General features: G+C 30.9%; 1 protein-coding gene and 1 long non-coding RNA gene across 2 annotated transcripts; both read left to right on the top strand.

The window, feature by feature from the left end:
- The first annotated feature begins 4,598 nt into the window (after nucleotides 1-4,598).
- On the top strand, nucleotides 4,599-6,770 carry LOC107012304. Its single transcript, XR_001456014.2, has 2 exons — nucleotides 4,599-5,115; nucleotides 6,393-6,770. It is a non-coding gene; the product is annotated as an uncharacterized LOC107012304 (long non-coding RNA).
- A 3,829-nt stretch (nucleotides 6,771-10,599) lies between these two features.
- LOC107014048 (kirola-like) lies at nucleotides 10,600-12,556 on the top strand. Its single transcript, XM_015213916.2, has 3 exons — nucleotides 10,600-10,802; nucleotides 11,685-11,691; nucleotides 12,169-12,556. Exons 1-3 carry the CDS (start codon nucleotides 10,616-10,618, stop codon nucleotides 12,413-12,415), a joined length of 441 nt encoding a protein of 146 aa, XP_015069402.1. The 5' UTR covers nucleotides 10,600-10,615; the 3' UTR covers nucleotides 12,416-12,556.
- Nucleotides 12,557-13,905: the final 1,349 nt, after the last annotated feature.

Genomic DNA, 13,905 nt, shown 5'->3' with positions numbered 1-13,905 from the left:
TCCAAATAGTCCTTTAAAATGTGAAGGTGATTTTTATTATCAAAATGGTATGAAAGGTCATTGGACTTTTGAATGTTGTCGACCCAATAACTTGACAAGTTTATAAATCCTCCATCAAAAAACAAGAAGATAAAGTGATGGTACACTTGATCTTTCAAAGTGATGTTGAGGTGTGTCATGAAACTATGATGAATTTTAAAATCATGACAATGTGCTCATAATGCAAATTTATGAAGTACATATAATTGATTAGTTCATTCCTTGAAGAGAATGTGACTTGTGATGAGTATCGTGAATGCTCGGCCATTCTATAAAAGAATGGGTCAAGATGTGATAAAATCATTATGGGTTGGATATATGCCACAGCTCACCTCTATGGGAGGTTTGAGAAAAAATGATATATGCCATAGCTCATCTCTACGGGAGGTTTGAGGAATAAATAAATTTTATTTGACAGAAATGGTCAATGATCGTGTATTTGTGGTATGTTTATGGTATATTTATTTATGAACTACCAAAAGGACAAAAGAACGAAAAACTTTAGCCTATAAAGGTTGTGCCATGACAAAAATAATATTATTTTGTGGCAATACAAATTTGTCATTGGTTGTATACCTATGGTACAACAAACGTAAAACAAGAAACATGTCTTGCTCGTAATAATTTTGACCATGACAATAATAATATAACTTCTCCTTGAGGAGATGTGCACCATATGGATGGTGTCATGGAATCTGTGATAGTACACAAAATTAATTGCAAGCTCTAACGGGTTGTATTATTACCAGAGGAATAATATTGGGTTGTAGTAAGTCTCAAAAGAAACTTTTAAGTTTCGGATGAATTGAAAAGAAATATTGAGACGATAAATTATGAAAATAATTATTATCATCAGATTAATACAATTGAAGCGGGTTATAACTATTTATGTAAAATATTACCCATTTTTTCCTCTTGTTTGTTGCACACAAACGTGGGCATGCTGATGAAATCACATGTAAAAGTAAATTATAAGTGTACTGAAATAAAAATCAGTTGGTATGACTGATTGACCATTCTGGTTTAAATGTGATTCAAATGTAATTGAGAATTCATGTGGATTATATGATGAAGAAATAAAAGATTCTTCAAGAATTCTCTTGTGTTGCTTGTTTTCTTGATAAAATGATCATTTTACCAGCTAAGGTTGGGATTGTAATCTCCTGATGTTTTTGGAACATATAAAAAGGTGAATATGAGCTCATTCACCTGCCATGTGGATCATTTGCAACTATATGATAGATGCATCTATGCGATGATCACATGTGATTTGGTGTCAACTTACAAATTGGTGTTTGTAAGGTTGTTTGCTCGAATTGTTGAATTAAGAGCAGAGTTTCAAATTATGAAATTATATTGATAATGATGGTTGATTTAGCAGAAATTGTATGCCTTCAATTATATCTAAATCATGGTTATGAGAATAAAACTCCCAAATAAATTTGGTGTGAGATAATTTTATTTAACATGTAGCAACACATGTATGCATCAAGGCAACAAGGTTTCCCTATTAAAATTGGCTCAGGGTCAGGAACCAAATAATTTTCATCTAAAATGTTGAATGTGCAATTATGATTTTAATTTTTCTACCATGCACAAAGATGAATTTCCAAATAAGGTTAGGATGAATGTTAGATTTTCTAACATTAGGGGGGAGATGATTGACAACTGAAAATTATGTGTAAGGTTAATTATAAATTATCTAGATCCTCGTTAAATAAATATGTGAACTTAAAGTTCAAGGGATAATTCATTTGCATATGTTGCAAATCAATTGTCAGATGAATGTACTGACCCTATGATATAATTCAGCTGCAAATACTCCAATGTGAAGTCCTTGAAGGACAGAGTCTAAGATATGCTGGAAGTATAATAGACCAATCGATTCCAAATATAAAATTTCTTGAAGAAGGAGAGAAGCAAATGATCAATATGGTCATGATAATGAGGCAAGTGCTATAAAAGAGCACATTGACATAACACTTCATAAAACCTTGGAAAAGGTTAAGGTACCTGAAAAATGATGAAAATGAAGAGATCTCGATAAGTTATGTCTTGTTGGAATCGATATCAAATAACCGTCGATGGTATCTTTCATATGAGGTAGCACTCAATGATATAAATTGTGACGATGATCTTGAATTCAAATATGTCATAAAGTGTGGACAGATAAATGATTGGCCAAGCAAAATGCATAATTCAAATATATTTTGTTTCACTTAGAAAAGTGACATTTTGGACTGATAGTTCACTAATCAAGGTATAATTTCAATGGAGTACAAATAAATTATTATGCGATAGTATAACTGTAAGATATCAAGTGCGGCTTGTGCCTTGGGGCATAAAGGTTTGTCGCAAAAATCATGACATTATTAGATATGATTTCTCCTATGGTGGATAAAATGAAGTTTGTTTTGATCTGGCAACGTATGAAAAACTTGAATGCATATAATAAATAATTGTCATGTCTAGCTAGAAAATAAAGGTTATATGAAAATCCTTGAAGCAATTGAGGTGTCTGAAGGATATAAAAGTTTGAAGGAAATTTTTTCAGTAAAGCTTCAAGAATCTTTATATGGATTAAAATAATCAAGGAAGAAAAGGGTACAAAAAGAATGACCCTATTTGTCCTCGAATTTTTATGAAAAGGTCATGGTCTGAATTTGTTATAAATTCTGTATGTTGATGACTTGAAATTACTAACACTCTTAAGGTTCTTTTAAAAGCTATTGAGTATTTGAGAAGGGGATCTAAAGTGAAAAGATTCTGGAAAGACAAAAATTTGTCTTGACCTAAGATTGAGAATTTGACGAATGAAATATTTTTCCATCGATCAACATACATAAAAAAGTTTTGATGCAATTATTATATGGATAAATTACATTCATTGAGTACCCCAATGATTGTGAGATTGCTTGATATAAATGATGATTCAGTTTAATCTCAAAAGAAGGATGAAAGGCTTCTTGGTGATGAAACTCCATATCTTAGTGCAATCAAGGCACTAATGCATCTTCCTAACAATACTTGACCAAATATGTGTTTTGCAGTAGTAAACTGGCAAGATTCAGTTCCTCCCCAACAAAAGGACATTGAAATGGTGTTAAGCTCATACTTGAATATCCTTGAAGAACCATAGACATGGGTTTACTCTATTCTGAGGAAATCAAGTCAGAACTGATTAGTTATGCAGATGCAGAATATTTTTCTGATCTGCATAAAGCTTGGTCTCAAACACGCTATTAATTACATGTGGAGACACAAGAATATCTTGGTGATCAATGAAGCAATCATTTGTATCCTACATGCAAAAATAATATTGCTCTATGAAGTAAGTTGAGAGTGTGTCCACCATATTCAGGAAATGTGTGATTTTTTCTTGAAAAAAGAATATACCAATCACAATTAATTAACTACAAATAAAAGTGTCCACAAGATGATTATTGATGTGAAAAAATTTGAATGAGCAATGTACTTGCAACAACGAGGTCATGATGAGTAGAATGATATTCAAATTTGGCTAAGCTCAAAGCCTCGTCATATTCATAAAATCAGAAAATGATATATCAGGATGAATTCAATGATGGAAAACTTAGTGAATGTGATTTGATCACAAAGACATTGTCAATATCAATATTTGAGAAGATGATGTACAAGATTGGAGACATCGTCGGAAGAAATTAAGTGATGTTTTAATCAGGGAGAGTATAATACGCGTTGCATTCTTTTTCCCTTGACCGAGGTTTTGTCCCACTGGATTTTCCTGGCAAGGTTTTTAATGAGGCAACAAATAGTGCGTATCAAAAGATATGTGTACTCTTTTTCTTTCACTAGAATTTTTTCCCACGGGGTTTTTTCTAGTAAGGTTTTAATGAGGCATATAATCTATGGACATCCAAAGAGGAGTGTTATAAATCCATTGTATTGTGTGGATTGTCCATTAAGTCTATCCAAGAATTAATACAATTCATGTATGGGTACTTCCAAGGTGATAAGTGTTGACACCCAATTTTGGACCTCCACAATGAAAATTAATCATTTCGGGCCTTTCAGTTTCAAACGATTTAAAATAATTAGTTTTATAAAATTTCAAAAAATGAATAATAATAAAAAAAAATAGTTTGCAAGTTATTTTAACTAGTTTTGTCACCTTTTTATAATTTTTAGATAAAATATATGACTTACATAATTGTGTATATAATTAGTATATTTTATGATTATTCAGAAATCGTCTAAAAAATTTTTTTGTTTTAATTGAATATTTTGTTAATTAGTTTAGTTATATAATAGTTATATTTTTTAAAAATTAATTAGTTTATTATTTTACTTCTTAAGATTAAGAGGCTGATTAATTAATTTATGTTAATTCGTTTTGTTCAAGTTTTAATCGAATTTCTTTATTGTTTAATTACAATTTCCCCTCAACATCTTAAACCCATCAAGACCAAGTTCTGGGCCTTCTCTTTATCACTTTCCAGCAGCCCATTTCCGTTATTCAATCAGTCCATTACTCAATTTTCAGCCCAACCCAATTCCTTCAATACCCTGCGATCTTTCTTCCTCAAAGAGTAGAAGCGAAGCAATGCGAACCCGAGTTCAGCATCGTTCTCTCCTCTCTTCTTTTGTCCTGTACAGAGAACGTCGGAGAATCATCCAACGTGTCCCCAACTCCCAAATCGAACGGCTCCCCTCAAAGTTTCGTTGAGGATTTGTACAAACCACAGCTCCTTAACCTTATCCTGCAAAATTCGAATTTTGAGTTGAGAATTCATCCAAAAATCCATTCTGTTTTCCCCTTATTTTCAGCTCATATCAACCTCTATATAAACCTCATCGTAGGGGGATGGGAATGAATTTTTTTCACTGATAAAAGAGAACGACTTCGCACAAAATTGATACAAAGAATATATTCGAAATACACTACATAGTAGAGAAAATAATTTATTTCAAGCTTTAGTTTCACCCTATCTGCCCATTACTCGCCCAAGTTCATTTGAGTTTGAGGGCACTCGTGAAGGAATTGGTGGTGGAATAGCTAGTTTCAGCTTGTTTGTCCCAATCGCTGCTCTCGAAAAGGTAAACTCCGTTTAATTTATCTTAGACAAGATTTTGTTTAGTACGTAGATTTGAGTTCAGCTCTGGTTTGCTTCTGCTGTAATTTTCTCTATTAATTTGATTTCCTGTTGTTTAGTGGCTTAACTCTACATTATGGATTTCATTGTGATTTAGCTTCTCATTTGCACATTGAAAGTATCGAATTCGATCTCTAGCATCAGTGTTGCATTATGTCTCAAATGCCTTTATGATATTCCTTACTATATCGTTCCCATGATGTAGCCAAGTTTGGATTGATTTTGTTAAATTTTCAAGTTTTGTCTAGATTAGTGAAACTTCAAGTATGAAATGGATTAATAAATTGGCTAATTTAAGCTTTGTTACTTCTCTTTTCGTTGTTTATAATTTTTCTTAGTAAGAGATTTCACTGCTTAATTGGATACAAATATTGGTTTAAGTTGGTGTTTTCTTTGGTTCCCTTATCATATTAAATAATGCTTTAATATCTCATTCTTGCCTTAAGTTACAGAATGTTGGCTTTAAATAATTGATATGATAGTTAGTCTTTATTTGTTTGAAGTTGTAGAATGACTTGATTCTAATTAGCTGTGTGTTTATGGTGGTTTCTCTCCTTTAAACATATGCTTTATGTAGTAGTCTTTTTCTCAAGTGTTGCCATGTAAATATTGGCAACAATTTGATCCATTTGCTTGGATTTAATTTCCTCCTGTTGTGTTTTAAATTATGCTTTGCTGACTAGTTTGGTGAATGTTACCACTTAACAATTTATTATTCGACTATAGCATAATTGTTTGAGTTGATGAAATATGTGTCCTTTGCATGTCCATGTGTTAAGAAACTCTTGTTAAGATATATTTGAAAACATTTAATGAAAATGCATTCTCATATAGTTTACTCTTTGAAATGTGCTAAGTTTTGTCTTCCAACAGTGATTCTATTTTCACAAATTGGAGTGGTAGTATGTTCGTCTCCTCGTTTATGTATCACTATCGTGTGACACCTTACAATATTGTCACCGCAACTTGATTTAAATTTATTGTCACTTATTGTGTTTAAATGGTCCTTCGTTATTTTATCAAGTTCATTAATTAGTCATTTTAATCTTTATTGTTTTATTTTTCTTGCATAAATATATCCTTGAGTCGTATCGAGTCAGCCTTTGATGTTCGGGGGCGAAAGCAAAGCTAATGCAAGCTTCCAAAATCTCAAAGATGAGCTGTATACCTGCTATATACATCTGTATACAGCTAATACATATGGAGTATATTCATATACAGGTCGGAATAATCAAAACACAGGTTGCAGGGGTCAAATTTGAATGCATACATTTGTTATACGGTTCAATATACAGAAAATGGGCTAATATACCGTCCATATGCAGCAACATACATCCATTGTATACAGCAGTATTTTCAGGAGCAAAATTGGGCTGAAACCCATCAGCAGACCCACTTTTAGATTTAGGACAGGACTTGGGTCAAAAGCCCATCTGATTTGGAATTTGGGTAAAGGGCCCAAATTTAAATATGTTTTGTTTTACTCTTGTTTATTATTTGTTTGTATTAACTAACCATTTTATTTGTAGTTTGGTGTTAAACTAAATTAATTCCCAAAAGATAGTCATGCCTTTTTTTATGTTCAAATTTAAAACTTTATATTTTTATGTATAAGTCTAGTTTTATTTTACTTTAGTTATCTTGTAACATTGAGTTGAATTACTTTAAATTTTTTCTTTTAGTTTATTTCCCTTCCCTTTAAAAGTGAATTTTCATTACTATTTTTTTAATAATTATTATTGTTATTATTATTATTATTAATTTCAAATTAGTCAAAAGTCATTTAGTCAAATTGCCGGTTAACCACATGTTAGCGGGCATTCTGAGAGACTACACCTTCTCGGAATGTACATTTGAACTTCGAACCCTTTTTCAATTGATTTTATCTGTTTAAATCTTTTAAAAATAATTATAAGTTTTTTCTTGATTTTTACTAAAAAATTAAGTGGTGGCTCTGTCAATTTGGAAAATTGATTTCTCTTAAATCATAAGATAAATTGATTTTTCGAGACTTAGTCAATTTTTTTCTTTTATTCATTTTCGAGTAAAACAATAAGAACATTAAGTGATAAGCATGTATCTACTAGTTGGATGAATTTTGAGAGTGATATCTCAATACTATAAATAGAGATAACACTCACCATTTGAATTATACACTTGATTAGAAGAAAACTTCTCTTCTTCATCTTATATCTTGTCTTCTTCTCTTTATACTTTGTATTGATATGAGCTTGATTTTTTAAAACAGACAAAAAATTAAGAAAAATATGAATTCATGTAGTGAGTCCTAAATACTAGAATAAAAGAAAATGGATCATGTAAAGACTATGAATATGGATCACTAGATCATTATTGATGATACCCAAAAAATTAGGCCAAGTAGATCTTATTAGTGATATTATAAAAAAGAAATACATGGATTTCGTAAAGAAAAAAATAAAAAAAAATTTGAATTCTTGTCAGTGACTCTTAAATTCCAAGAAAAACTGATGAAAATTCTTTATAGGCTATAGGTATGATTTACAAGGACATCACAGATTATCCAAAAAAAAAAAGTTTGTAGATATTGAAATTTTGTGGGACTTTACAAAACGTATTTAATTCAAATTGAAACTCTAGATATATTTAGTTTCAATTAGAGTTCTTAGAGGTTACTCAACCGTAAACCCTAGTTTATACATATAGAAAAGATACTAAATTCCCTTAAAAGGAATTTCAGAAATTCCATAAAGATACCAAGATCTCGAATACTCCGCAAATTGATAGATTATTCATATAGAGATGTCAAATCTAAATCATCTTTGTTCGAGAAATACGTCACTAACGGCCCTCGAATCATGGATAAATCTTAGAAGAATAGAATTAAGGGATCAATAGAATTGTACCTACTATATTTATCAATAAAATCATGTTTCTTCAGACTTTATTTGTGATTGCAATTTATTTTCTGTCACTTTTAAAATTTATTGTAAACAAATTGGCACGCCCAGTAGGACCAAATCTACCTCCATCTCTTCTCTTTTAAATTACATCTGAAAATCTGAAGCTGCAAAGGTGAAAGAATGAGTACTTCAAACCTCGTCTTTGAGTTTCATCAAGTCTACACTCCGACAAGCATTGAAGCAGGGGGCATTTGTAGATATTGAAATTTTGTGGGACTCTACAAGACATATTCAATTTGAATTGGGACTATAGTAGATGTGTTTAGCTTCAATTAGAATTCTTAGACGATACTCAACCATAGACCCTAGGTTATGCTTATATAAATGGTACTAAATTCCCTTAAAAACAGTGGCATAGATTCGACAGAGGATATAGGTCTGGTTAACTAGATCATTATTTAAGGATGCTCTCGGAAAAATTAGGAAAAATATGATTGTTAGTAACATTCTTAAATATAGATGGATTAATACACATGAAATAGTTTTGAAAATATTGAATTTATATTTCAATACAATAAATCATATAAAAAGTCAGGTGGATCCTTTAGATGATATGTATATGATTCACTAAATTATTATGGGTGGTCCTAAAAATCTATGGGCGAAATAAATTCAGCTGATGATATTGCCAATCTTTTGTGACCCCTAAACTTTAAAAGATTATTGTGGATCTTGTAGAGGCTAAAGGTATGACTTACTTGACCCATACATATGATCCTAAAAAATTGAGGCCAAACAGAGTTGATTAGTCATATTCTAAAAGAATTCATGATTAATATACATAAAAAAACTATGAAATCCTTAATTCCTTTTACATGACCCAAAAATACCTAAAAGGTGGCATGAATCTTGTATGATTATTGGTATGATTCACTATGTTATAACGGATACTTCAAAAACAATATGGGCTTGATAAATCAGATTAATAATGTTCAAACTTATGGACTAATTCACACAAGAAACTGAGAAAATTCCTTGTTTCATGACTCTTAAATGCTAAAAACTTTATGTGGATAATCTTTAGGCAAAAGGTATGATTCCCAAAGTCATTATATATGGTCCTAAAAAGTTTTGATCCAAACACATTTGGTAAGTTACATTCTCAAAGTAAAAATTCAAATAATTTTGGATTACTCGAAGAGTTTAAAGCTCCACTGAGGAAGAACACATTCCCTCAACATATAATTACTCTCCTTTGTTTAGTGAATTAGTCGAAGACTTAAAATATTTTTTTTGTCTCAACTCTTTCTTTCACTACTAATCTCAACAAAAACACAATATAATATTTTTGTCTTTCTTCATTCTATATTTTCTTGTATATTTCTTTATACCAAAACAAAGTAAGACCATCACTATTTATACAGACTAAGAAAAAACAGAAATATGATTTTATCACCTCTAAATAAATAAAAGAAAAGGAACATGGATCTTATAGAGATTATGCATATGGTTCACTAGGTCATTATGAATGATCCAAAAATAATTAGATCAAACAGAATCGATCAGTCATTTCAAAAAATTCATGTACTAAACGCACACGATAAATTGAGCAAATCCTAAATTCATGTTCAATAATTAGTAAATACTAAAACAATGGGTGTGAACCATGGATAGGCTATATGTAAGGCTTACTAAGTCGTGACGTATGGTCCAAAAAATGAGGCCAAAAAGAGTTGGCCAATCATATTTCTAAAAATACATGGGCTTATACATATGAAAAAATGATAAAATTTTGAATTCCTATTTTATCAATCCCTAAATGATATAAAAATATCACGCATCCTCTAGATACTACGGATATGGTTTACAATAGTCATTAGGTATGCTCCTACAAAACTTGAGGCCAAACAGAGTTGATCAGTCATATTTCACAAAATAAATAGGCTTAACCATATGAAAAAATGATAAAATCTTGAATTCCTATTTTATTATCCCTAAATGCTATAAAAATGCTAACGATATGGCTTTACCATATCACTAGGAATGGTCCAAAAAAATTTGGGCCTAATGGAACCAGTTAATAATGCTCCCATCAATTCACGAGAAATTAAGAAAATTCTGAATTTCACGCTATGACTTCTAAATACTCAAAATAGAGGTGTAAAGGCATGACTTACTAGCTAATTATGAATGGTTCTAAAAAATTTGAGGTGTAAAAGAGTTTATAATTCATATTCCAAAAATACATGAAATATTATAAATAAAAACTGAGAAAATCATGAATTCTTGTTTTGTAATCCATAAATAACAAAAAGAATTTTGGCACAAATCTTGTATGAATACATATGGTTCACGAGGTTATTACGAACTGTCCTATAATAATTTGGACCAATCCCAGTTAGTAATAATCCCAAAAAGTCAAGGACTATAACATGTGATATAAAGATGGTTGATAATATTTTCTCCTACCTACCTTTTTACAAAAACATTAAAATCTATATAAAGATTGCAAGTAACATTTCCTCATCATTGTCTTTTCACTATTTTGAGGAGGAAAAAAATATGGGTGTGAAAGGAAAGTTGATTGCTTCAAAGGAGGTGAAGTGTGGAGAACACTTGATTCATAACCTTTTTCTTACCAATTCTCATCATATACCCTACATAAGTCCTAGTAAGATCAACCATATTGAGATTAATGAGGGTGAAATCGGAAAAATTGGTAGAATTATGAACTGTAGATATAATGAAGGTATAATTGATAACATGCATTTCTCTCCTCCATCTATATATATGATTTGTATTTCATCAAATTTGTTAATTTAGGTGTATTTGGTAGTACGAAAGTTATATGTTAAGTAAATATTCTTCATAATTTTTTTTATTGGTGTTTGATGACAATCCTTTTCATTAAAAACGGGAAATAATATCCTTTCACTTGTAGACAGAGTAATTTCTTAATTAATGTTTTCTTAACTTTTTTTTTATTTGATCCTACTAATAGCTAGTCTTTGCATACATATATTTAGTACTTAAAGGGTTTTACAAATTTATCTTGTTAATTAACATTATTATTTATATCTAAAATAGTGTGGGCTTTCTGTAATATATATTTTTTTGAACAACTTTCACACATAGTAAATACAAAATTCATATTTGTGTGCTATAACAAAGTTTGCATAATGACGCTCCATAAATATGTATAATTCGATACACATACAAAGAAACCAATTGTATAATTAGCTATACATATATAAAAGAAAGCAGTTGTATACAAATCAATTGTATAATTTGTGTATGTATAAAACGAGAAAGAGAGAGACAAAAGAAAATTGGGCAGAGAAACATTTGTATAGTATAATTAGAAGTTATAGGACGAAGATATATGTATTTGCATGTGTATAAATAATTTTCTCTCGCTTTATACAAACAGAAACACAATTTATACATTTTGTTTCTATTTGTATAAGCGATAGAGGCGAGCGTCGCGAGCGAGATTCGGGAGAGGGGAGAGAGGAGAATGAAAGTATATATATATATACAATTTTTTCTCGCTTTATACAAACAGAAAAATACATTTTATACACTTGTGTTTGTATAAAAGTGAGGGAGCGAGCGAGAGATGAAGCGAGAGAGGGAGAGTGGCGAGCGAGAGTTTGAGGGAGAGAGGTGACTGACAAATAGTTTGCTACATGGCACAATTAAATTAAAGTGTGATCATAACATTTAATTTGATTTATTAGTTTGTCATTATATACAATTTTCCCTATTTTTTAACAACTCTAATATTTTTCAGATATGACTTTTTATGCGGAAAATAACTTTTGTCATCCAAACATAATACGATAAAAATTATAGTTCCCTTATTGATTCTCATGTTTTCCACAATGTTAACTCTAATGATATTTTTAAAAACAACTCCATTCAGAAAAGGTAGACAAATAAATATTCATGAGCATTAGATAATTTTTGGAGAAACTGAAAAACTAGGAAAACAAAGAAAATAAATAAAAAAATATTTTTAAAATGTTAAAATCTTTCATGAGGAATTGGATATAGTTGAACTAGGAGTAACATCTATTGTATTTTTCTGGTTTTAATGTTTACAGATGGTCAAGAAAGATTGTAAAGTATGTAATTGAAGCCATCGATCATCACACGAACTCGATCAGTCGGAAAGTGATTGAGGGGGATTTGTTAGAGTTATACCATTCCTTTACGTTTGTATCATCTTGTCAAAATCAGTGGGCTACATGGACAATTGAGTATGAAAAGAAAATTGAAGACACTCCAGAGCCCCTCATTTTTTTGGGTTTTATTCTTGACATGACCAAGGATATAGAATCTCACCTTCTAAAGAAATAGAATCTATGTTGTTCTATATTATAATAATATAAATAAATAAGCGTGTGTCTAGACGCATGTAAAATAAATAAATCTCCTTATATGGATACATTTCCAGTTATCAGTATATGTAAGAAGATGGTATGCATTTTGTTATAATTATCCAAGCCCTTTTTAGAAAAAAAAAATCTAAAGCTTTAAATTATGCTTTGAAATCTTATACTCTCTCCGTTTCACAAAGAATAATCTAGTTTGACTTGACACGGAGTTTAAGAAAATAAAGAAGACTTTTGATCATGTGGTCATAAATTATAGTTATGCTAAATGTACAAAATTACCCTTTAATCTTGTAGCCTTAAACATGCCACGTGGAAGTTGTTACCAAAAAAAGAACTAGATCATTCTTTTTTAAACAGATTAAAAAGAAAAGAAGTTCATTTTTGAAACGGGGGGAGTATTTGTTAGAAATATAATTGTGGACTTGTTAACATGATTTCAATGGAGAATCAAAGAATTCACGTGAGTTTTGACACTATACTGGAACTTTATTGTCACACCCAACACTCAAAAGGCTAGAAGCCGTGAGGGCATACACCTAAGTCTGATAGGTGAACCCTAAGAAGTTTTCAGATTTCAACAATCACATCGAACTCGACTAACACACAGATCAATACCTATATTCAAAAGGTAGGAGAAATTGTAGTTGTCACGATCCAATCCACCGGTCTGTGCGGACTACTCTAAGATCTAAATAGAAGATTCCTTACCACTCAAGTTAAAAAAGAGCAATGCAAAAATTAATAAAACATAAGAAATATCTTTAATACTTTGGAATACACATGAAACTCGCATATAAGAATCATCCTTTTGCAATTGACATAATACATATATTGGACTCTAAACTTGGCTTCAAATTTTAACTTTGACCTTCAACTTTCATAATGCACAAACATGCACTTTAACTATCCAACTTTTAAATAAATAAACACATGAGTCCTACATGGCACAATACACGTTAGACACCACGTAGGACAAAAAATAATATGTAGGACATGTGTGTCTATTTGTTCAACTATATACAAGTTTAAGTGTCTATTTGTGCACATCCAAAGTTGAAGGGCATAAATGTGGTTTGAAGCCAATTTAAAGGGCACTTTTATGCATTATGCCTTTACAATTAATCAAAAAATTCTCCCGAGAAACTTGTCTAAACAGGTACAGGAGCTATTCCAAGCAGATCGTCAGGGCGTTCCAGACACTTCAAGAGTTCATGAATTTCTTAGGATAAATCCATCTGAGTTCACAGGGTCAAAGCTTAATAATGAGTATAATCTAGGAAGCTTTGTGGATAAGGTTCAAAAGATATTGCAAGTAATGTATGTTGGTTGTGGAGAGAGTGTTGAGCTAACTGCGTACCACTTTAAGGATGTTGCAAGGATTTCATATGATCACTGGAAGAAGACTAGGGGAGAGAGAACTACCTCTAAGTTAGGTCGTGTTTAGAAATGCTT

Source organism: Solanum pennellii, chromosome 3 (assembly GCF_001406875.1).
Source record: "Solanum pennellii chromosome 3, SPENNV200".
NCBI lineage: Eukaryota > Viridiplantae > Streptophyta > Magnoliopsida > Solanales > Solanaceae > Solanum > Solanum pennellii.
The sequence above is the reverse complement of the archived record's forward strand: the minus strand, read 5'-3'. Positions and strand labels throughout refer to the sequence as shown.